General features: G+C 45.9%; 1 protein-coding gene across 3 annotated transcripts in view; it reads right to left on the minus strand.

The window, feature by feature from the left end:
• The window catches only part of HEXB (hexosaminidase subunit beta), a 903,874-nt gene extending 885,231 nt beyond the window's left edge, over positions 1 to 18,643 (minus strand). Inside the window, exon 1 of one of the 3 annotated variants that reach the window (XM_069627487.1) lies at positions 18,277 to 18,643. In XM_069627487.1, coding sequence (XP_069483588.1) covers positions 18,277 to 18,596 — 320 coding nt within the window. In that variant the 5' untranslated portion in view covers positions 18,597 to 18,643. The remainder of the gene's footprint in view (positions 1 to 18,276) is intronic. The other 2 variants (XM_069627486.1, XM_069627485.1) reach the window with 2 other exon arrangements.
• Positions 18,644 to 25,065: the final 6,422 nt, after the last annotated feature.

Consider the following 25,065-nt stretch of genomic DNA (forward strand, 5'->3'; position numbering starts at 1 on the left):
TTGGTTAGCTCAGAACCTGCAACCACCTTGACAATTTCCACATCAGTTAGTTCTAGGGTGTTAGTAAAACCTTCCTCGCCTGTGAAGAGGGCCAGGGAATACAGGTTGCTTAAGGCTCCGGGGGCAAGCTTTAAGGGGGTGTTGGGGGGCAGGGGGGGGGGTCTACCAGGGCCTTTCGTGTCACTAACTGCGACCAAGTTCCTTTTCAAGGCCAGGGTAAGGCCATTACATGCCATACCTGGTTTTGAGAGGTTAGACCAGGCGCAGGGGTTATCCAGCCGGTCTGCTGGTAAAGGTTTGGATAGAGTTGCCGCCGCGATTGAGGACTCAGATTTCTCTTGGCTGAGAAGACCATTTCAAAGGCTCCCCTCCTGCTCACCTTCGATCTTGTTTGGAGTCTAGTACGGGCTGCAAAGATTGGAAACGGAGAATCCTCCATTCTGTCCCACGTATGGGACCACCTCGGCACTCCAGAAACTGGAACACTGAAACACTCTGCCTCACTCCGCTTCGCTCTGAAATAAATTGATAAAAAAGTACATCCACTCCATCTAATGCTTCATTCTAAAAAGTCTCAACTTTGTTACAGAACCAAAACACCTGTACCGCCAGCCAATTTCCAAGACCAACAATTATCCGTTGGTATCCGTTTACAAGACTAGATTTTCCTAGTTGACCAATATAAGTAATACATTATTTTTTACTGTGTGCATCACAGGTCTAAGTCGTACTTAAAGTGTGTTACAGAATAAATGTATTTCTCCCCCAGAGATAGCTTAGGACAAGGTCTTCGGCATAACCCAGCCATCCAAGATCCCGGTTTCCTTTACTGAGTGACAACCTCAAAATTCATTGGTTAAGTCAGCTAATGATTAACAATGGTGAGTGCGAGACAGCTGCCATGTTTTAGACAATTCTTAGTGGGCATGTGATGTATAAGCATGCCTTCTTGAATACGCAATTGAACTGTAGTTTCAGACTAGAGGACAGTGAAGATTTTAAAATTACTCGGGGTATAGACCACTTATGCAGCTTTACCCACAGTTTCCCATTCCAGACAAAAGATGCTGTGTAGGTAACAAAGCACTGCATATAGTTTTATTGTACATGTTCTTCCCTTTGACAATCAAGGTAAAAATCAGCGCATTGATAGGGAGATTGAACGAAAAAGCGGAGTAAACAATGGTCAAATATTTTAGCCAAGACATCAAGCATAGCTAGTAATCTATCATTACTAGGCACAGTATGTGATCCTTCTTTATGTAATGGGACGATAATGTTGAGTGTCCAGGAGTTAATTTCAGAAGTTGATATTTTAAATCATGGGTAAAAATGTCAAGTTCCACACAACTAGCCAGGCATAGGTAGCTACTCGCTCCCTCTGTTCCTCACTCACAGACAGTACACCATTTCTTATTCACCAAGAGTCCATTATCACTAGACAAAGATTAGGGACGAGTTCAAACTTCCAGGCCCGATTTAAACATATAACGAAGTATGCGTCCCCAGATAAAATTGAGGTTTTTTTTTAATGGAATGGTTCGGTCAGAAATATTGTCCCTATGGTTCGGCCATGTGTTTTTAACCATACCTTGATCGATCGTACAAACATTTCCTATGCACCTTACTGGAGTTTTCGTCTTTTGAACACAAGCGAAATCAGGCAGCAGGGCGGGGCCATCTTGTGATAATCTTATCAGTTGACGTATCGCCCTGGGTGAACTGCCTTTGCGGCACTAAATCATACCCCCCAGCCCCTGAGCCAGAAATCACTAGATGCGTACCGCCCATTTAACAACGCCAAAGCACATCTCGTATCAACATTCTCTGCGCTTCAGCTAATGATGCGTCGCACTGGAAATGGCAGGACGCCTCTTTCCTAAATAAGCGTAAACAGACCGTTTCACAACACACAACAGCAGATTTTCTATTCCATTCCTCTCACTGTATTTCTTTGAGTATTCTGTGACTCGTTTCTGTGCTTTGGTCAGCTACCTTCGCTGCTTGTAGCCAGTGCGAACAGATACCAGTACCATCACTATACATTATTTTCATTTGTTTACCACACAATGGCAAACAATAATGCCCTACCAGTACGAGCCAGAGTATTCAGAGGAGGAATTACTGGAAAGAGAAAGATGCGGAAACAGTGGGGCATCGGATGACAGTTGGAAGGACGATTCAACAGATCAAGAGCCTGAGCCTAGTCGCATGAACAGCGTCTCCACCTGGTGTACCTGCAATCAGTGCACACTAATGCCAACAGAGGCTCCAGTTTCAGGAAGTTATACAGTCTGTCAGTTTGTGGGACTCCATTTCATTTCTAAAACACAGTACTACCAATATCAACGTGATTATCTATTCACTGACATTAGTGAAGCTTGGAAAATTGAACAATTGTCTATTCAAAGTACATTCTGTGACAAACGGTTCAGGCTAGCCGGCGATGGACAGTGTGATAGCCCCGGATTTTCTGCCCAGTACTGCACATACCACTTTCAGGACATGGAAAGTAAACAAATTGTGAGTTTGGTGGTCGTGCAGGTGTCCGAATGTAAATCCTCAGTGGCCATGGATAAACCTGGTTTCATAAAATCAATGGAAGATCTACAATTGAGGGGAATGCAAATCGACCTCAGCCACAGACAGACACGTTTCAATAGCCAAGATAATGAGAGCAATTTCCAAATATTAAACATCAATTTGATGTATGGCATGTTGCCAAATCAATAAAAAAAAATCTCAGCTGCAGGGAAGAAAAAGGTTTGGAAAGTATTTCACTGGTCCCAGTCTTTCAGCAACCATCTTTGGTGGAGCTCCAAAACATGTGATCGGTCTGTGGAAATTCTACTGGAAAAATGGTGGTCACCAATGCACCACTGTTCCAACGTTCACCACTGGACAGAAAACCAACATTTCCACCAATGTGAACATGGCCCTTTGTCCCCGGAGCAGGCACGGAAGAAGAAGTGGTTGATTCCATCTTCACCTCCACACAAAGCCCTTGAGAAGATTGTGTGTGTTTGATAAAACTATCAAGAGATCTGAAGGGACTCTCAGAATTTTGTCACACAGGAGATTTTGGAGGTGTTCCACACTATGTGCCTAAAGTACAGGCCAAAGAGATTGCATTTCGGCATCGGAGGGATGAAGTATAGGACATTACTAGGGGTATTAGCGCATAACGAGAATGTAGGACGTGAACAATCTAGGACTGCAGGAAACTTAGGGATGCTTCGCTACACTATGGCCTTTACGAAAAGAAGTAAAAATGGGTGGTCAAACCAGTATATGAGGAAATGGAAATCTATTTTGTTAAATATCTTATTATTAATGTCGTAGAGATGCATACTCATGGAATTGCGCACAAATCTGATAAGAGCACACATACATTGCCACAAAACATTGCAAACGTGCCATGTCCACCAAAGCAGAGCTCATTGAACTGTCAAATCCCGGTACAAATGATTACCATCCGTTTTTATTTTTGCCAAAAAAGTTTTCATAAAGTGTTCTAAAGTAAGCAATTTCTCTTTTGAAATCTATCCTCTTTGTCCTTTTCTTTTAAAAAGTCACATTTTTACAATTGCCATACAATGTAACACTGCTTTCACATTTCACAGTTTTGTCGAGCTACTGTGGGACCTTCATTTATCGTGGTAGGGCCTGATGGATAACAGTGTGTACGAATCTTTGGGTTTCGGCAGTTGCCTTACCATCCAGTTCCCCAAACAGCTGAATAACTGCTCATCACACAAAAGGGATGAGACCTAGGCTACATAAGATACTTCTTGCGTGCCTAGTACTGACTGTGAAAACATGCCATGGGGTAGGAGGCTGTGAGATAAGCAGAGGTGGGTCTATTACTAGACACACTTTGACTCAATTTTTGTGTTTGATAGATACAATTCTGGAGTTGGGCGCATTCTGTCATTGGCAAGTTTCCCCTACCCCTCAGCAGCACCACGAACAGCGAGCAGTGACAGCCCCCAAATTTTTCCTCCAGGGCCCGTGCTTCACAATTCCAGTTCTCATGGATGGGTTGACACGAGATGTTGCAAACTAAGAATGTATGTTCATTGTGAGTGAAGGTCAGCAGCTTTGAATTTTTGCTTGGGAGCTGAGGAGGCCCACGCGTCGCACACACAGTATAGGTTTCTATTATTTTTTAACCTAGAGAGACGGGGACCATTCCGAAAGGGATTGAATTGAAGGAAGGGTATAATAACGTAAGATATGATAAGGTTGTCCATTGCAAAACTGGACTTAGTTACATGTAAGTTCAGTTTATGAAGAATCGTTGACACGAACGGAGTCTGCGTTACGGTCTGCATTACTCCAAGAGAATGGAAATGCCGAATATAATGCAAGTTTCGCTTTAGACAATTTTATACCGGAACTAGTCCAAATATCAATAGCTGACCCTTATTGCTGGGTTACATTATACTTGTTCTTTCTGTGGGGCATATTGCAATGAAGCGCAAGTACAACCTTTGTGTATTTGTATTTTATTTATTTGTATTGCTCACCAGGCCCGAGGGCATCCGGGCGCGTACCTTTGCACAACAATGAATGGCAGGTACAGTTAAGTGATGGTTGTCATTACAAATAAGGAACAAGTTATAGTTACATTAGAATACAGGCAGTAAACATGTACAGAAAGATGCAATAAATATAGTACATGGGAGTGCAATAGGTCAGAGGTAGATGTCAAGAGAGAAAAGAAGATAGTGGAGCAAGGGACAATGAATGAGCCGGGGAGTAAGCCCAGATGATGCTTAAAAGCAGTGCAGGATTATCCATTAGGCCAGTAGGCACCGGCCTATGGGCCCCACTCCTTTTAGGGGCCCTGTGACAATGGATCCAAATAAAGTGGTGCAGAAAATTAAAAACGTACCAGGAGATAATTTGCAAGGGGGGGGCGACATTTTGACTGCTAGGGGCCTCCACAGGGTTTAATGCGGCACTGCTCAAAAGCGACCAGAGTCTTGATCTATATCTGACTGAATGTGCAGTCATTGACCCGGATGGCCTCATCTTGGTGCTGGTCTTTCTACCGGGCAAGTGGGCAGTCCAGTAGCGATACGCATGTAGACCGGTTGCCAGACATTTGGTCGAAAAAAATTGGTCGACCAGACAAATGGTCGAACCAATTTGGTCGAATTTTTTTTTTTTTTTTATTTTAACCCTTTTTTTTTTGGGGGGGTCCCCCCCCCAACCCCCTTTTTTTCTCTAAAAACCCCTTCTTTTACTAAACGAAAACCCGGAAAATAAATATATAAATAAAAAAAAAATTCGACCATTTGGTTTTCGACCAAATTGCGTCGACCAAATTGCAGTCGACCAGTTTTTTTTCGAACAGTTGACTGGACACCATGTAGGGTTGCCAGACATTTGGTCGAAAAAAATTGGTCTGGACCACCACTCGTTTCCCCCTGGTTCAACGCTAATAAATCATTACATTGTGCACCTTGAATTGTTGCCTCAGTTTACGCATTACGTTTAGAGCTGAACATACTCCATTGCACTATCCTCGGAAGCAAATAGCGGCGTACTTTCCACGTTGTGTTCTCTCCGTTCACATTGTGTCACATCTGTACTAATAAGTTAAATGATTAATTGTAATAAAGATCGGCTACTGAGACACATTTCTATTTTCATGTTTTGCAAACAGGTACATCCTGCCATTCTGTGATTGTCATCTATTCCAGACCCCAACCGATGGTTTCTTCAACCGCCAGCTGCAGCTACATGTCAATCACTGGATTTATTTGACTCTTTTTTTGGGACGATCGCCAAGGGCCGATATGCCCTTACACTGTACCAGCGATTAGGAGGAACATAACCTTTACGCTGGTCTAGTGCCAAGTTGATGTACCAGCCTTGCAATTCACCGTGCTTCCAAAGTGCTTCTTTCACCCAAAACGAACACCCTGTGTACCCAAAAGGAACAGCGCGTGACTCACGATAAACATTTGCAGATCGAGAGCAAACAAAAAAAAGTTCCATTTTGATTGAATATGTCAATCGCCGAATGTTTTCGAAGCATTTAATGTGAAATAAATGTACTTTACCAATTGTACAGTCTTGCTGTTTCCTTTTAAAGTACAGTTTCATATTCCGAATCGTGACGCGCTGTGTTGTGAGATCATGTGTTGTTGTCCGGGTTCTGCGGCAAGTCGCATAGGTGACGACTGGGCGTGTTTGGCTATGCTGACCAGTAACGTCATGGAGAGAGGCAGAGAATATCAATGATTTGGTGATGTCAGGCTCAGGGGCGGGGGATATGATTTAGTACCGCAAAGGCAGTCCTCCCAGGGCGATGCAGCAACTGATGAGATTATCACAATATGGCCACACCCTGCTGCCTGATTTCGCTGGTGTTCAAAAGACGAAAACTCTGGTAAGGTGCATAGGAAATGTTTGTAAGATCGATCAACTTATGGTTAAAACACATGGCCGAACCATAGGGACAATAATACTTCTGACCGAACCAACCTTTTAATTATGGCATAACAAAGACTGTAGGGACCAGGTGCACTAGACTCAGTAGCACCACTCAAACTGCGAATAGGTAAACCAAAAGCACACTTGAACCCCTGGTTCACGCCTCACCTAAAAGCACTAAGAGATGAAAAAAGGAAGTTAGAATCCACTTGGCGTGTCTACCCTACAGCAGATAACAAAACAAACTTGGTCAACTGTATTGCACGTTATAAAAAAGAAATACCATCTGAATAAGAAACCTATAACAGGATTCAGAAGGCCAGCTCTAGTTCCGAGGAACTTTTCACGATCCTAAGATAACTAGGAAACACCCATTCTACAAGCAGATGATTGCATAAAAGACAAACATTGGTGTACCAACATCCAAAATGCCCTCTCCAACAAAATCTCCCTTCTACAGAAAATAATTGCGAACAAAAAAAATAAAAATTAAAAAAAAAACAACCTTATCCACTACTGACAATAATGCTGTCCCCCTCAGAGAGAGCTAATGATCCTGGCTTTAGCTTCAGATTCTCTAAAGTTTCCACGCTAGAGGTTGAACAAAAACTTCTCACTCAAACCATCCAACTGCCAGGGAGATAGTTGTCCTGCCCAACTTATTAAGGACGGCGCCAGAGACCTATCTTTATTCATGGCCAAGCTAATCAACGCCCCTTTTTCTTCAGGAACTGTCCCTAGCAACCTAAAAGAATAATGGGTTTGTCCCCTAATAAAAAAGCAATCCTTGGACCCCACCATCCCTACCAATAACCACCCCATCACTACTGTATTGTTTCGTCTTAAAATTCTGGATAAAGTGACATACATCCATATTCAGAAGCACCTTGAGCTTAATCACCTACTAGGCGTCTGCCAATCAGGTTTCAGGCTACAACATAGCACAGAAAAGACCCAAATTGACACCCTCAAGGACACCAGTAAAACAGCCCTCCTACCTCTCCTCGACCTATCGGCCGATTTCGACTTGGTCGACCATAAAGTACTGTGTCATCACTTGGCCAGTGCTGCCCACTTCTCTAAAGGATGCCATTACATGGATCACATCCTTCTTGAATAATAGGATAATGAGAGTCTTCTCTGCCACTGACTCTGCTGACCCCATCCCCATCACCTGTGGCGTGCCACAAGGCTCATGTGTCTCGCCTACACTGTACAACATCTTCACGAAGCCACTGTTCATTAAGTTAAACTGTCTGGGTATCACCTACACCAACTATGCAGATGATACCCAGATCCTCATTCCACTTACTGGCGATTATAGTGTATACATGGCTCCGGTGAAAAAAATGTATCTAATCATTCAGGCATGGATGGCTGTCCATAGTTTATGCCTGAATGACGATACAACAGAACTCCTCATACTTGGGTTGGCAGCTAACCTGAACAAATTTAACCCCGACTATTCCTCATTCAATATTGATGGAAATAATATCAAAGTGGCAAAAGGAGGTCAAAACATTAGGATTTCACCTTGACTCAACATTCAGTCTAAACAAACAAGTCATCCTCTACAGCTTACACATACCAGCTGATTAGATCATGTAAACACTTTCTCTCCAAAGAAAGCTGCTTGATCCTGGTTAGGGCCCTTGTTTTGTCGAAGTTGGATTACTGTAATGCACTTTAAGGAGCCAACAGAAGCATTATCAAGAAAATACAGACTCTACAAAATAATGCACCGAGATCAGCTTGTGGGATCCCTCGGAGGGAGCACATCTCACATGTAAGAAGACAGAATAAATGGCTCTCCACCAATGATAAAATTACCCTCAAAATGCTATCCCTCAGCCACAAATGTCTGAACGGTGCGGCCCCACGCCACTTATCTGAAAAAATTATCAAGAAAATTCCCACTCGACCGACCAGAACAGCCAACTCTTCCAAACTGATCGTGGCGAGATTCAAACTAAAAAAAGGCAGGAGGGAGCAGTTTCCCCGTCCTGGCAACATAACTTTGGAATGACCTCCATCCATCACTTAGAGAGGATCAACCATTTCGACACTTCAGGCGCAACACCATCAACTGGCTTGTTTCCAAAAACTCCTGACTTGTCCGCTCCCATGACCCCCCTCCTCATCCCATGACCGACACTCTCCTAAACTGCATGACCCACGCTCCGACGTGGCCCTGCCCCCTCCGACCCTATACCCACGTCCAACCTCTCACTACGGATTGTAATGTACTAGGACCTATATCCGCACTACTTATCCTAAACAATGTCAATATTGTAAATTGTCTTATCCTGAACATGTCAATATTCTAACTTGTCTCCCCTTTGTTGTCCTCGTTGTCTGTAACATGAGCCTAACATACCTGCTCTCCTGTGTATTCTGCGCCCAGATACCTTCGGGTTTGGCGCGCATTACAAATTCAATAAATAAAAACAAACGCTCCTTTTTGGATTACTTTGGTGTTCCAGTCGTTACTTGCCTTGGAGGACACCTGACAAACCTGAATAAAAGGTAAATTAAGATTAAATACGTTACATGAAAGGTCACAGGGCATGCCCTTTTTCTGCCTCGCCAACTTTGTAGCTGTATGTATTGACATGTCCTTGGCAGGTTGACTCATAAGCAGTGGACATAAACGAGTTTGTTTGAAAAGAAACCCTGCGATAGGTATCATGTGCACGGTTTCTAAAAATGTATGGGTTTTGGAGAAAGAAAGTTACTAGTTGACTATTCTCACCTTATAGTCTGTAAAGCAGATGTGTGTTATTTTACAAATTGCACTTGTGCAATGTGGGGTCTTCTACAGCCATGCTGCAGCAGTCAGAAGCATGAGGAAGTAAGCAGTTAGACATACTTTCAGGAACGGTAGGTTGGAGGATGTTGGGGGTCTCTGGTCAGAGCCACCAGACGCAGGCTAATAAGTCCGACCGTTGCGTCGGCCTGGTACCCCAGACCGCGCTCGTCAGCTACATCTCCCATGGAGAGGTGTGAGGCGTGTCACAATGCGCAGTAAATCCGTCACGCTGTTAAAGGCTCCTCCCTTGCCAGTGCATATTATCAGTGACGGCACGGGTAGGAAGACAGCGCGGTCTGAAGCAGCGGGGCAGGTTCCAGGGCAATGATTCTTGCCACATGTTGAGCAAGGCTATCCAATTCTAACTCACTTGCCCGCAGGCTGTCTGGGCTTGCTAATTTCACAAGGGCTGAGCTGGCGATTACCTGCCAGTACCAACATGCTCGTTGAGACCTAACCAGGTTCCCACGATGCAGGAGTTTTTGGAAAGGTTACATGTTTGCAGATGTTGTGGATTTCCCTGTGAAGTAACAAGGTTAAATAGAGTGGACTATTTTACAGTCCTCAAGTCCAGGGCTCATGTATTTGAGTTAATTGCCATCTTGTTTGTACTTCACTTGCTTGCTTTGTACTGTAGCTGAATGTGGCTTATGTTCTGTAAATTACACCATCATTATGTGTGCTTATATGTTGCGTTAGCAGTACATGGGGGCATAGTCAGCCGGCTCTTCAGGTATTAAACTAAGGGCAGAGTTGCGGAACGGAAGTGGCTGGCTTCTAGCATACCACTCTGACAAACTGGCCTGTCCCCTGCTCCAAAGGCAATACAGCTCCAAGAAGCAGGCCAGTATCCAAGCCCGCAATTCTGGGGCCACCAACAATACAGATGAACCTTTCAAAACCTGTAAGGAACTTGCCAATATTGCAGCGTCCACTTCTCTTTCTTCCCAGGCCCTCAGCACAGCCTTCGCCTCACACTTCACAACCAAAACTCAGGACATCCTGGCCTCACTCTCCTCTACTTACTCCCTCCCTCCCTCCACCACCACCACCACCACCTCGCAGGCCTCCCTTAGCTGCCTCTCTCTCTCTCCTTCCCTCCTACTCTCCTCGTTCTCACCAATAGCCACAGAAGAGGCCACCAAAAAAGCCTACTCTAGGAAAGATTCTCCAAACAGGTGCTTCCCTGCTCCTTTAGAACCATTAAGGACAACATTGCCTCCCTCGCTCCCTCCTTGGCCGAGTTCTGCAACCAGTCCTTTGCAACTGGCTCCTTCCCACTACCGCTCAAGCACTCCCTCCTAAAAAAGCCATCTACTGACCCTTCCTGCCCGGCTTACTAGCTCCCAATCCCATTACCCCCTTCTTGGGCAAACTCTTGGAGAAGTTTATCATCTCCCAACTAATCCATCACACAAAATCTGTTGGCTGTCTCCACGACCACCAGTCTGGCTTCAGAGCAGCCAGAGGCACGGAAGCTGCTCTCCTGAACACCTGTGAAGTCTTGTTCTCAAACCTTGACTCCAATCCCCATCTTTCCTCTGCCTTCGACACGGTCAAACATGCACCCTCATAAATCGGCTCTGTGATACCCTGGGCATCACAGACCGGGCACTGGATTGGTTGACCCCTTTCCTTTGTGATCAACCAAGCTCAACTGGCCCTTTTCCTCTCCTGCACCTACTATCTACTTGTGGCATCCCTCAGTGCTCCATACTCTCGTTGTGGCTTTTCAACATCTACATTGCTTCTCTTGCCCATTTGATCTCCACATTCTCTCCTCATGTCCAGTGTTATGCTGATGACAGTTCTCATTTAAACTTCCTTCCTCTACCTCCTCTCATTACCGATTGTCTGCCTTCTATTCAGGCATTTGTGCTGCTAATGATCTCTGCCTTAATGCCAGTAAGACTGGGATCCTCCTCATTGGTACTCCTGCCCCTTCCTTACCTCATATTCTCTGGCCGCCCTCGTTGGGCACCCTCCCCTCACCCCTGTGCGAGTCAAAAAATCTGGGTGTCATCTTGGACTCCTCTCTCCTCACCTCATATCGCTGACCTTGCAAAGAACGCCCACTTTCAGCTTCACCTCCTCAGAGGCATTCTCCCTTTCCTCACCTTCCCCCAGAAACTTGAGGTCTCTAGAGTTCTGGTCCTCTCCAGGCTGACTACTGAAACAGCTGCTTCCTCAATCTGCCCCTTTCCACCCTCTGCCCTCTTCCAATAATCCAGAATAGGACTGTGAGACGTTTGGCCTGGCGCTCAGGGACTGCCTAAAATCTCTTCACTGACACCCGGTGGCTGCAAGTATCAAATTCAAGACTGTCTGCATCATCCACAAGGCTTTCCGAAGCCTGGGACCTCACTACCAACTCTCTGCAGATCAGACGTTTCTCCAAGCAGAGAGTGGGGGGTGGATCTCTTTCTTCGGCAGAAGCCTCCCTCTGGAACGGCCTCCCTGCCCCTCTCAGACTTGACCTGGATCGCCTTAAGTTCTGGAAGCTTCTCAATACTTTCCTTTTCTCCTCCTCCTTCCCTCTGCCCCTCCCTCGCTAATGGCCCCCCTGCTGCTGCGACTGGTTGCCAGGTTTCTTACGAGTCTTACAGGGGCCAGGCCCTCCTCGATCAGTCTGCCCCAGCACCCCTATAAATAGCATTTTCCCGGCTAGCCAACAAGTCTTGTCCACCACCGTCCTCGCACTAGTTTGAGCCTTACCCCTGGTTCCCCTGGCACTTACCCTTCCTGGGCTCCCCCTGAGCACTTACCCAGCCCCTGGGGGGGCCCTCCCTCCTGCACTTCCCCCTCCTCCCTTTTCCCTTATCCCATCCCTTCCACCCTGAAGTGCCCTCTCTCCTGTACTTCTCGTCACCGTCACTGCACGATAGGAATGTCACAAGGCCTAGAAGGTCAGTTATTGTTTTCTCCTCTGTCCCCCCCACCTTTGTCTTGTGGCACCTGGAAACACTTCTGCTCTATAGGCGGCTTACAAATGTTCAATAAATAAAATAAATTATAAAGGGCTGCGCCTAGCTCGGCACAGCAGTAATGGCTGTACCTTCGCGTAGTTTATGCTGTTGTACAGAATCAAGGGCTGTGCACTACCAGGTAAAGAGGCATCTAAATAAGGTGTCAGGAATTGCCACCATTCCTACCACTCAAGAATCACCAATCATGTAGAGGAGCAGATGGACACACTGTCCCTCACTCCCGCCCACTCACTGCCGTCATATTTGAACAGTAGGAGAAGAGCCCTCTATGGGACTCCATGTGTTGTCCATATACTGCATAGAGTGTACGAAAGATGATATGCACTCGGTATTGAATGTCTCCTCGCACTGAAAGAGTGGAAGGATGTCAGCACGCAACATTGGACAACATGGAGCGCCAAGTGAAGTCTGACGAGGGCAGAGTGATGTCATGAATATGTGCGAAGACATATTGAAACAATATGAAAAAACTTGACGATGCAACTGAAGTGACAAGAGAAACCTGTACAAAATGATAAAGTATTCATATGCAAAAGAAGATAAAGTAACTTGCTGACCAATAAGTGTAAATACACAGTAACGCAAGGTAGATGAGACATATAGAAGCTTGCTATAGAGTAATATATAACATGGTTAGGATGACCAGAATTGGAAAATGGACACCGGCTTGTGTCAAGACTTAATCTAGCTACCTCAGAGACAGACCACGGTTGCAGAGAGAGGGGATGCTAGAAAACAGCTTTGTGTGCAAAATGAAGAAGGGTTTATGTTGGCCTGGGTCAATGATTCAATTTTTAAAGAATATGTGCAAGGCACAGAGGGAGGCAGACAGATAAGCTATGGACGCGAGACATCTCTTAAATTAAAGAAGAAAACATTTGCAAGAGCCAAGTATTGGACAACTAACAATGGATAAGGCTCCTACAGATGGAGTGAGCAAGTCTCCAGAGGCCAAGAGGAGCCATGACACCCAGCTTAAATGAATCAAATAGCAGTAAATAAGAGGTCGAAATGGACAAATTTGTGGTCTCCTCACACGTGATTCAGAAATCGAAAACAAGGGCTATTCGTTAAGCTGTGGGTGAAGATAGTAATGTGCCTACACTCCCTTGAATGTCCCAGAACAGAGAGCAAGCTACAAGGTCAACTACAGACCGGAAACTTTAGCTCATGGTCAGACTGATGAGAGATGATGGACTAATTGGAAAGTGGTGAGTAATCTGACGTGACTCAAGCACCCGGGTTTCGTTTTGCTTACATGCTGCTAGCGAGCCGAAAGTCCAAGTTTGGGTAGTGTTGGGAAGGAGAGAGGGTCTTCACGCCCACGAGGCGATGCCGAAAGAGAAACAGACGCTAGAAAGCACATCCAGGGATTAAAGGGGTGGGTGCACAATCACGGCAGTGCAGGCATTTGAGGCTACATAGTAGATGCGAGTGTGAACGCCAACTTAGTTTTGGAACACAGGCCCAAGCTCGGTGAGCAGCACTATATAGGTTAGCATTAGATCCACATCCCAAGCAAGGACATTACCCCCACCCTAGGCAGGTCTCTGAGATTCATAAACACCTACTTGTCTTAGAAGTTACAGGCCTTCATGCTCGGTCATGCCGCCAACGATCTCTGCCTTAATGCCAGTAAGACCGAGATTCTACTCATCGGCACACCCACTCCCTCCTTCCCTGCAGCTCTCTGGCCGGGCTCTCTTGGCCCTCTTCCTGCAAGGAAAAAAACCTCAGGGTCATCTTCGACTCCACACTCTCCTTCTCTCCTCACATTTCTGAAGTTTCTAAGAAGTCACACTACCAGCTGCACCTCCTCAGAGGTATCCTTCCTTTCCTCTCCTTCCCCCAGAAGCTCACTGTCTCCAGAGCCCTGGTTCTCTCAAAGCTGGACTACTGTAACAGCCTCTACTCTCCGCCCTCTGCAACTCATCCAGAACAGGACTGCGAGACTGGTCCTTGGCCTCAAGCCCAGGGACCGTATCTCTCCAGGACTGAAATCGCTACACTGGCTCCCTGTGGCTGCGAGGATTAAGTTCAAAACCCTCTGCATTGTCCACAAGGCCTTCTGAGGCCTGGGGCCAAAACACCTTCAACTCTCCCTTCCTAAATATCTTCCTTCTCGAGCACTTCGCTCATCCGCCTCCAACCCCCTCAGGGTCAGCCGTTTCTCCAACCAACGAGTTGGGGGGAGATCTCTCTCCGCAGCAGGGGCCTCCCTCTGGAACAGCCTTCTTGCCTCCCTGAAACTTGAGGAGAACCATCTCCGGTTCCGGAAGCACCTCAAAACCTTCCTCTTTGCTTCTGCTTTCTCTCGCCCTCTCCCCTGCTAAATCACTGAAACTGTACTGAATCAGCTACTGGGCCACTCACCATTCTCAGTCCTTGGCCCAGCCACTCTCCCCTGCACTGCCTTCCTGGCAACCCCTGCACTGCGGGACTGTCTCTGTATCCCTACAGCCCCCCTTCCCAGCACTTGTCTGCACTTACCTTGCACTTGCCACCAGCTGGCCCTTAATTATCTGCTTCGTTACTAACCCTGTACTGCACTTTCCCCTCTCCCTTTCCCCCCCCCCTCGCACTTTTCCCGTCCCCCCTACCCATGCACTTGCGCGATCTGAATGACACCTGGCCTAGTAGGATCATTGTCTGTCTCCTCTTGTTCCCCCCTCCCTGCCTCGTCGCGCCTTGAAACACTTGTGTATAGGCGCGTTACAAATGCCATATCACATCAAGGGAGCAGAGCACCTCTTGGCAGTTACCATCCCACATAGAAAGGCCCTCCTGCCCCAATGACCCCCAAACAAAAATAAAAAGAATACAGCTTTACAATGCTTTTATCCCAAGACCCCTCAATACCACAGTATCATCCAAACCCAGACCACCGACTATAAAACTGTTACACCCATCGATCGATCACCAAGATCAGAAAGCAAGGTTATCGTGCCTTCACAAATGGGTCATTGATTTCCGCAGTGAGGTGCAGACTGGTTTCAAATTATAGCTTAAAACGAAGATGGAAGGCCTTGGAAGTTGCTGACTTATCGAGGAGTGAAGTGTGTAAGTTAGCATGACCTCGGCTCTCCCCCAGGCCCATCTCTGTGCCTGCCAGGTTCACAGTTACAACGATAAAATAACATTTCTTTTCCAAGTAGCTAATTATTATTAGGCAAATCTCACTGTGGATGACGAGCCCAGCAACCCCCATGTGAACGAAGATGGACAGATGAAGATGCACCAATGGCCTGGCATCCCCTATGTAGCCGGCCCTACATGTATAGAGCTTCAACAATTAGTATTGTGGAATTGTACGGTGTGAAAATACGTCATCAGTCATGTCGTTTGTGCTTATAACATGCCACACGTACCAACGGAACCCAGAAAGTTTGGCAGAAGCAGAGTTCTTTGATGACACACTTACTATTTTCTAGAAACAATTACTAGTTATCCCTGCGAGCGATGTCTTGGGCCTTTTTCACTAGCTAGCTGTCTTTTCTGGAGTGAGTGTATAAGGGCGTGCCTTCAGTGGGAATGCCAGCCAATCAGTGAGTCTATGGGGTAACTTGCTATGCAATGTTGCATAGACCCATCCACTGCCATTTTGTCTCCTATAATCAGTATTATACCTATCTAGAGGTAGTTTGAGGTGTGCCTTACAGATAAGAGACAGCCAATGGTGTACTAATTCCCATGTGTTGTATAAGCAGATATGTTCCCCTAACCAATCCCTCCCATCAATAGGTTTTACGGTTTGCCACGTAGGATGATGTCATAGATGACACATATTGAGGTATAAAACCGCTGTGTAATCAAGTTTGAGAGTGTGCAAGCATCAGTCTGATGTCTGCCAGTTTGCCCTGCCTTATTAAATTGAGAATAAAGTAGTACTTTGCCATATTCTTTTATCTGCCCAGTTATTTGGACTGATCTTTATTAGTAATCCCATCTATCACAAGAGACACTTGCAGGTGCTAGAGCACAATCCTTGTTCCGGTTTTCTTAACTTCCCCTGCCCATTCACAACCTCTCCCTAACCCTCTCTCCCCACCCCCATTAGCTGCTGCATAATGACCAGTTATTCACGATTCAGTAACATGGGCCAACTATGATGGGGGGGGGGTCGCATTTCATTTGACTTTAGAGGTTAGGGAGGGGTTGTGTACACCCTTCCAGCCATGACACACGCAGGAGTTCATCAACCTGGCACCTCTTTACCTTTCTCAAAGAACAGTCAAGCCTATCAGTCAGACCCACAAGAACGGCTTACACCAACAGAATCTTCGCTCCTAAAACCCGGAGAATTTGCGCATGAGGTTCTAGTTTCCCTGTCATGGCCGCGACCCATTGGAACACATTACCCACTTATTGATTGTATTGAGTCGCATATAGCCTTCTGGAAAGAAGTAAAAACTATGCCGTTTATTTAAATAAGTAAAATAAGTATTCCTGGTGCCATTGTCCCATTTAGGCTGCACGTTCCACTTTATATGTGATGCAACTTTCATTGTGACTGTATGACAAACCAAATCTGTAATCATCCATGTACGTTCCCTGCTAAAGTATCACTGTTAGGCTACCCGCTCACGGTAACCATGAGCTAAGTAATCCTCCTGTAACTAAAACAATTTCATGCAACAGCGCCTCGATGCCCCTGGGCTGCTAGTGCGCTTTACAAGTCCAAATAAATCAATCAGTCACCAGACTCCTGGTGCTGCAATAAAAAGTTGGCAACTGTGCACTTTACACCTTGAGCTTGTGGAAATTAACGATTTGAAATCCGCCATTGGGCAGACGGCTGAGAGATCCAAAGTTTTAGTTATGCTATATTAAAATGCTTTTATATATCGAGCCAAATCACCATCGTGGTATCGGATCACTTAGCTCGTCCAAGGAGTGGCGAACTATGCCCCCCCATGAGTCAGACTTTTTTCTACTGGAAGCACGAAATTGTGCTAGGGAAAGGATAGGAAAGCGGAAAATAGATGCATCAAACGTTTGAAGGGCGTAATGGAGCAGGTGAAGAATGTTTTGCGAGAGGTTGCATTGGTGAGTCTCACTCTTGCTAGACGTACCATAGTTCTGCAAAAGGTGGACATGTTCTAAAAAGCATTATGATAATGGGGTTTCATTACCAAGGCAGATTTCGAGAGTTTTAGTTCACACTAATTTGAAATGCTTGTGTTCTCAGTTGAACCTGAAAGTTTGGTGGCTTATTTTTCTGGGCATCTCCATACTTGTGTGAATCTTGGCATACCCGTGGATAAATTGTGTATAAAAGGATCACATTAAAATGGCATTCCAGCTTGATGTCAAAGAGGATATTACCAAGAGTTCCAGGTCATGTTGTGGTACACATTATTTTACTTTATGTTGATCCTGGGTGGTGCCTTACATAAAAGCACTCTCAAATCAAATTATAGGATCGTAATTAACCTTTTACAGTGAGAACATTTAACCAGAGCTCTCTGTGCAAGATGTGTTCATTTTTCTGTGGCCAGAAAAATAAGCCACCAAATGTTCAGGATCACCGGAGCACACTCAGCACAGTCGCGTGACTGAGGAACTCTGCGTGTCTCATGACCGCTTACTTCCTCATGCTTCTGATGACGGCAGAATGGCCGGAGAAGAGACCAGCCTGCACGAGTGCAATTTGTAAAAACACACATTTGCTTTACAGACTATGGCGTGAGAATAGTCAACTTGTGACTTTTTTCTCCAAAACAAAATTAATTTTTAGAAACAGGGGACGTGATGGCAATATCACGGGGTTTCTATTCAAACAAACTATGTGTGACTTTTGATGCAACGTGTAAATAGTCTCACTCACATGTATTTAATCTTAATTTACCCGAGGTGCGCAAATTGAATTTTTATTCAGGGCTAATGACTGCTCAATGACTCGAAGTTTGGGAATGCATCACTCATGGTACGGTTGGTATGGCTATTGCATCGTGATATAACAAGCAACGGGAAGCGAACCCCTCCTTGGCGTGAGAATGTTACAGCCAGTCACACTCTGCTGTCGTACTGTACCTGCGAAAGGCATCCTGTAAAATGGCGCAAGCCGGACCGGCCGTAGAATGGGTCCCATGCACTATCTGGAAGGTAGTGGGACAGAGCAGATACACCTCCGGGGACAGACGCACCGACTGGGGCAGCGGCCACAGAGAGCCGAAGGCGGAAGGCTCGAGCCGCAGTTGAAGCGTCCCCTCATCCTCATGCTGCCGTTCTTCCTTCATCATCTCAGGGGCCCCGGGGAACCCCTCGCTGAGGTAAAACGAGAGCAGCACCAAAAGAAGCAGCCGCAACATGGTAAGAGCGTGAGGATGTGTTCTCAGTGACAGTGTGCACATAGAGACCGAGCCGCGTCACGTGACATCCAGGGAGTGTCTCAGTTTGTACATGCGCAGTTAGTCTGCACAGTCTATTACGTGAGGCAGGTATACTTAATCGCAGGGACAGTTGGGGGCTTCGGGCAGAACTAGTGGGAGATATGGGGCCCTTTTCGAAATGAATGACGTTTTTCCCACAGTTGCGAAAATCCCTATGTTTAGCTAAATTCTTTGCGCTCGTCTACACAGGTATGGTGCTAGCTTTGCCACCTTTGTTTAAAGTAAAAAACCGCACTTGAAACCCGGCCCACATTTTTAGTAACCCCAACCCCTTTTTGTACTCTTGGAAACTGTAGGGCAATTGCAATGATAGAGGGAAAAAAAACAATCTTGTATTTTTTTTTTAACTAGCTTTCGTCTTTAGTTTTTTAAATATGCTTTACAAAAATAACATATTTTGTATATGTATTTATTTGGTTATTTATATAGCGCTCGTTCCCCACTTGTGTGGTCTCAATGCGTTTTTATCCTTGGTTAGAATGCCCTTGTTGACTGTAGTCGATGTGGTTGGAAATTCTAGTGAGTTTAGCTTAGGAGATGCATGTGTGCTGTCAAGGCTGACAAAGATGGCTGCACCTATATTTCAGAATCCTGTATAGTGGGCAGGATACCCAGGTTTCAAAGGGCAGTAGGCCTCAACCATAGCTCTCAACTCACCCGCTTTTGTCGGGTGTCACCCGCCTTGCAAAGGGCTGACTCACCCGCCAAGCCTCCTGCACGCCCATTCATTCCAATGGGCGTCTCACCCGCCAAAAACAAAATCGGGTGATTTCACCCGCCATTGCGAGACAAATGGTTGAGAGCTATGCCTCAACATATAATAAACAAAAGGAGGAGGCTACACCTAGATTCAAGAATCCTGCATGGGTGGGGGGCTAGGCTTCACAAGGCCGTAGGTTTGAGCCTATTGTACAGTAGGTATCCGTAATGTAACAGTCATCGGAGGTTTGTTGTACCTAGATTTGGGGATACATTTGTAGTGGGAGATTGCTAGTGTTGAGAGCTTCCCTGAATGAGTGATGCAGGTTAATAGTGGCAGTGATTACCATGGAGAACCATGGGGGCAACCAACAAAAAGGGAAAGCCTGGGGAGGGCCTTGACTGGGAAAGCACAAAGAGGTCCCGGGAGAGGTTGGCGGGGGGGATATCTCGGAAGGGGTATGGAGGTACCTGCAGGTGCATGTGCAGGCGACAGGAAGGGGCTCAATTCTCGAGTGAGCGATTCAAGAGGGGCTAGCGGCCGATTGTGCACCCCTAGCAGGGGGCATACAGGGGAAAGGGGGGGCAAAGGAAGGGAGGGGAGCGAGGGGGTTCGGGCAGGGGTGGCCACAAATAAAGCACGACGCAGTCAACCCGAGGGAGGATGTTGAAGGGTAAGAGGTTGAAGATCATCTCCATCAATATAAATGGCATAAACTCCACAATAAAAAGGAAAAAATTGGAGAGCTATCTAAAACGGGAAGAACTAGACATATCAACCCTCCAGGAGACACATGTCAATATCCGGGACAGGGACAAGGTGCGACTAAGGGGATTTCAACAGGTATGCCAAGGGAACGACAAGACCAAAAGAGGAGGAGTATTGATAGCCCTCAGTAATAACTTGGATATAGCAATAGAAGAGATGGAGAGGGACCCCCTGGGGAGGTACATAGCACATAACCTCAAGGGTGAAGGATACACCATTGCCACGGTATCTTCTCACAACCAAGGTCAAGACCGCGATCTCCAGGTGACCCTGAATAGGCTAGAGAAGTTTGCCCAATAATACTCACAAGGGACTTCAATATGGCATGGGACCCAGGCAACAACAGAAGCAGGAGGACGCTAGGAGCACAGGGCAGGCCTTCAAAGGACCTGTGGTGAAAATGGAAGGGGTAGTGGACATTTGGAGGGTGAGAGAGGGTGAAAGGGAGGGATACACCCACTACTCTCACATGCACCGATCATCATCCAGGATTGACTATTCCTGGGCATCACAAGCTCTACTGGGCCGGGTCACAGGGATGGAAGTGGGACCCATGGTGCTCTCGGACCATGCGCCCATTATGCTATGGATCAGGAGGAAGGGGGGATCACCGGGAACATGGAAATGGCGATACCCAGCCCAGCTACTTAAAGACCAAACGCTGAGGGAGGAAATAAGGACGGGGATAGAAGAATACTTTGGGGATAATAAGGAAAGGGACACCTGTCAACAGATAAGGTGGGATGCATTTAAGGCAACCATTAGGGGGAAGATCATAGCGTTGAAAGCAATGAGAGACAGGGAGCTACGGTGCATTGAACACGACCTCGAAGAGAGGCTGAAGCAGGTGATGTCCCGAATGGGGGCAGGCTCGAGCGGAGAAACTAGGAGGGAATACAGAGCAGTGAGAGGACAGCTGGAGATGATACAGGTGCGAGCAGCAGAGCGTTCCTTTCTGTCTCTCAAACAGAGTTATTATGTCAAAGCAAACAGGGCAGATAGGTCACTGGCGAGGATGTTGAAAAGGGAGGAGAAAGCCAAGACCTTATTGAACATCTAGATAGAGGGAGGGGGGACGAGCACAGACATAGATGACATTATTGGGGAATTTGGGAGGTTTTACTCAAAACTATACACATCCGAGGGGCCATCTGAGGAAGAGCAGGAAGAGTACCTGGCTAGTAGGCAGCCGCTCACACAAATCTCTGGGCTGGAAAGGTTGATATTGGAACAGGAGGGAGATAATGGGGGGATGAGGTGAGGAAAGCTATGTCATCCTTACCTATTAATTATTCCCTGGGCCGACGGATTTGCAACAGCATTTTATAAGGCTTTTAGGGAATCGCTACTTCCGTACATGGTCTCCCTCTTTAACGAAATAGGAAGAACGGAGGTCATCACGCCATCTATGGAGGAGTCAAAGGTAGTCCTGCTTCCCAAACATGGTAAAGATCCCTCAGCATGTGCCTCCTATACACTGATCGCCCTGAGCAACGTAGATGCCAAGATTTATACCAAAATCTTAGCGAATCACCCAGAAGATATTCTTCCTCGGATCAATCAGGCTTTATAAAGGGAAGGCCAACAAGTGACAATACAAGGAGGGTAGCCCACCTTATAGACAAAGCCAATAAAAGTGAAGCACCCACCTTGCTGACTGCCCTGGACGCTGAAAAGGCTTTTGACAGGGTCGAATGGCAATTATTGTTCCTCACGATGCAGAAGATGGGGTTTGGGGAGAGGTTTATGTCAAGAATTAAGGCCAATTACAAAAACCCATTCATATGCTTGTCAATCAATGGCCAGCTGTCATCCGCCATTAAAGTCCAACGTACGAAGCAGGGCTGCTCCCTATTACCCCTACTATATGCGATCCACCTGGAATCTTTACCAGAAACATTCAGGACGAATAGTGAGATAAGGGGAATAACTTTTGGGGGCACTGAGCACAAAATAGCCGCCTTTGCGGGTGACATTCTACTAGCGATACAAGATCCCAAAAAGTCTCATAGAGCTTTGAACAGCGAGCTGCAGGAATTCCGGGAAGTGGCAGGTCTGAAAATCAACACCCATAAATCCAAAATACTAAATCTGACAACCCATCCACATATGGAAGCTACGATCAGAAATGAGCATCGGTATAGATGGCTGCACATCTCGGGCAAGTACTCGAGATAAGTACTGCTTTGCCGTGGCTTTCTCTGCTGCCAGTTCGCTTTTTCGTTTGGAGTGCCGTCTGCGAGCTGTGAAGAGCCGTGACGAGCAGAGGACTGAGGAATCAGTGTGATTGACACTTGCTATTGGCCCACCTCCATTTGGCACGGATTGGCCTGTTTTCTGGCTCATCCATTGGACATTGTATTTGAACTCTTAACACGCGCATCGCGCGCGCGCCTCTCGGGCAAGTACTCGAGATAAGTACCGCTTAGCCGCGTAGTCACGGAGTTGCGGCTAAGTTTTGTTAAGTTTTGGAGAAGATTTGCTCTAATTTTACATGTATTTCTGATTTTTTGTTTTTGGACAAACATTTAAATGTTTGGGTGAAGTACCCGCTGTAACACCTATTGGCTCTCTTGCTGGTTTTATATTGGGGTTCTGTTTTTAGACTGATCAACGCAGAGCTGAGTGGTTACCTCTGAGTGGTTTGTTTTTTCTTCGTTTTTATTTTTTGGCTGAACGTTACCCTGTTTTACTTATTCATCTTTATTATTCTTTCTGTTGTGTTATAATACTGTGTTCTCAATACACCTAATATAATGACGTCCTATACTTCCTATAAACTAACAACATGTATGCCTTCCATCTTACCATTGTCGCTTGCTTGTCAGTCTAATCCAACTTCACAAGGTCCCCCTGAACTTGCTTTGCCTTTGCAAACCTTCTTTACTGCCTCATCAGTTACACCTCGGTCTGGCACTATGCAAACAAGATTTCCTTTTAACTTTTCAAATTCCAGACCAGATATACCTTTATCAGTGTCTCTAGTCTCTAGCTCAGCAAGTGAGACACACACTCCCTCCCCCCTGACCATTGGGAAAGTCCATGTGTAGCACGGTTCGCCACCTAGGCTTATCAACACACAGCCTATATCAGACATGACAATGATGGAATCCACCAAAAATTGCCAAGGGGGAAACAACGCAAGGTTGTCTTTTTCTCCAATAGCATTTCCCCAACTATTATCTGACTCTATGGCACTTTAAATTCATGCAAGTACACATGAATCTGGTCACTCTACTCGGGGTATTGAATATAGATCCAGTGCCACCTCGGCGTCCCTGGACGCGTTGCATGCGAACGCCTTACCTATGCTCAAATCATTTGCATTACCAACCCCACGTCCCACCCAAACCTATCCTACTGACCACAGTGCACAATCTTTGCTACTGATACAATCTGCTCTTGCAGCAATTAATACAGCAGTGTTCAGTTTGTGTAAACTTTTTGAATCTTTACATTCTAAAGTCACGTGTCAAACTTTACAATTTGAGGAATTGATGAAATGGTTGTCTACTCAACAGCTGTCCAAAGCCTCCATAAGTAAGGAATTTCCTGAGGAGACAGTTATAATGTTACCCAGACCTGCTGACGATGCAAGTACAAATGCTACCACCACACCCTCAGTCACAAATTCAACTACTCAGTTACCTCAGGAATATCTAGACTTTCAGGATGTTTTTCAGAAAGATCAAGCAAACACGCTACCACCTCACAGATCATACGATTGTCAGATCAATCTCATACCTGGTGCCCAAGTTCCATGCAGTAGGATTTACGCCCTTACTGAACCCGAAAACCTTCACCTTCGACAATATTTGGATCAATATCTTGTCAATGGTTTTATTCGCCCATCCAAGTCTCCAGCAGCCTCAGCGTTATTCTTCGTGCCAAAAAAGGAAGGTGACCTTAGAACGTGCATAGATTATCGCGCCTTAAACCAAATTACGGTAAAAAACCGATACCCGCTGCCTCTGATCCCGGAACTACTGGACCAAGTAAAGGATGCTTGTATCTACACTAAATTAGACCTCCGAGGGGCATATCACCTGGTACGTGTAAAAAAAGGCGATGAATGGAATACAGCCTTTCGCACCAAGTACAGATTGTTCGAGTATCAAGTGATGCCTTTCGGGCTGTGCAATGCACCGGCAGCCTTCCAGTATTTTATGAACGATGTCCTTCGGGAACTCATTGACATCTGCGTTGTTGCTTACATTGACGGCATCCTAGGGTACTCTTCCTCTGAATCAGACCATGTTAAGCACGTTCCTGCAGTCCTTGAAAAACTATGCCAGCATAAGCTATATGCAAAATTGGAAAAATGCACTTTTCACTCTACAGAAGTGGAATTCCTTGGATTTATCCTGACCCCAAATGGAGTTCGAATGGACTCTCGAAAAGTGGACGCCATCCTTAAGTGGCCTTCACCCACCTCGGTTAAAGGAGTACAAAGCATGCTTTGGTTTGCTTTGGTTTGCCAATTTCTACCGCAGATTTATCCCTGAATTCTCACATATTGTACACCCCATCACAGCACTCTTGCGAAAGAATAAATGCTTTTCATGGACAGAAGAAGCAGAAAGGGCCTTCCAGGACCTAAAACAAAAATTCACGTCCCGAGCTTCCATATGTTGTTGAAACAGATGCGTCCAGTTTAGCCATGGGCGCTGTTCTTTCCCAGAAGGATCCTGAAACTGGCCAACTTCATCCAGTATCATTCTGGTCAAGAAAGTTTTCGGCACCCAAATTAAACTATGCAGTTACCGACAAAGAACTATTGGCTATCAAGTCTGCATTCAAGGCCTGGCGGGATTATCTTCTCGGTGCTAGGCATACCATCACTGTAATCACCGATCACAGGAATTTGCAATATTTAAAGACAGCCAGGGCCCAATCTTCACGTCAACTTAGATGGGCCTTATTCTTTGTGGAATTTGACTTTGTGATTACTTATCGACCAGG

This window comes from Ambystoma mexicanum, chromosome 6p (assembly GCF_040938575.1).
Source record: "Ambystoma mexicanum isolate Mex_15411 chromosome 6p, UKY_AmexF1_1, whole genome shotgun sequence".
Classification (NCBI taxonomy): domain Eukaryota; kingdom Metazoa; phylum Chordata; class Amphibia; order Caudata; family Ambystomatidae; genus Ambystoma; species Ambystoma mexicanum.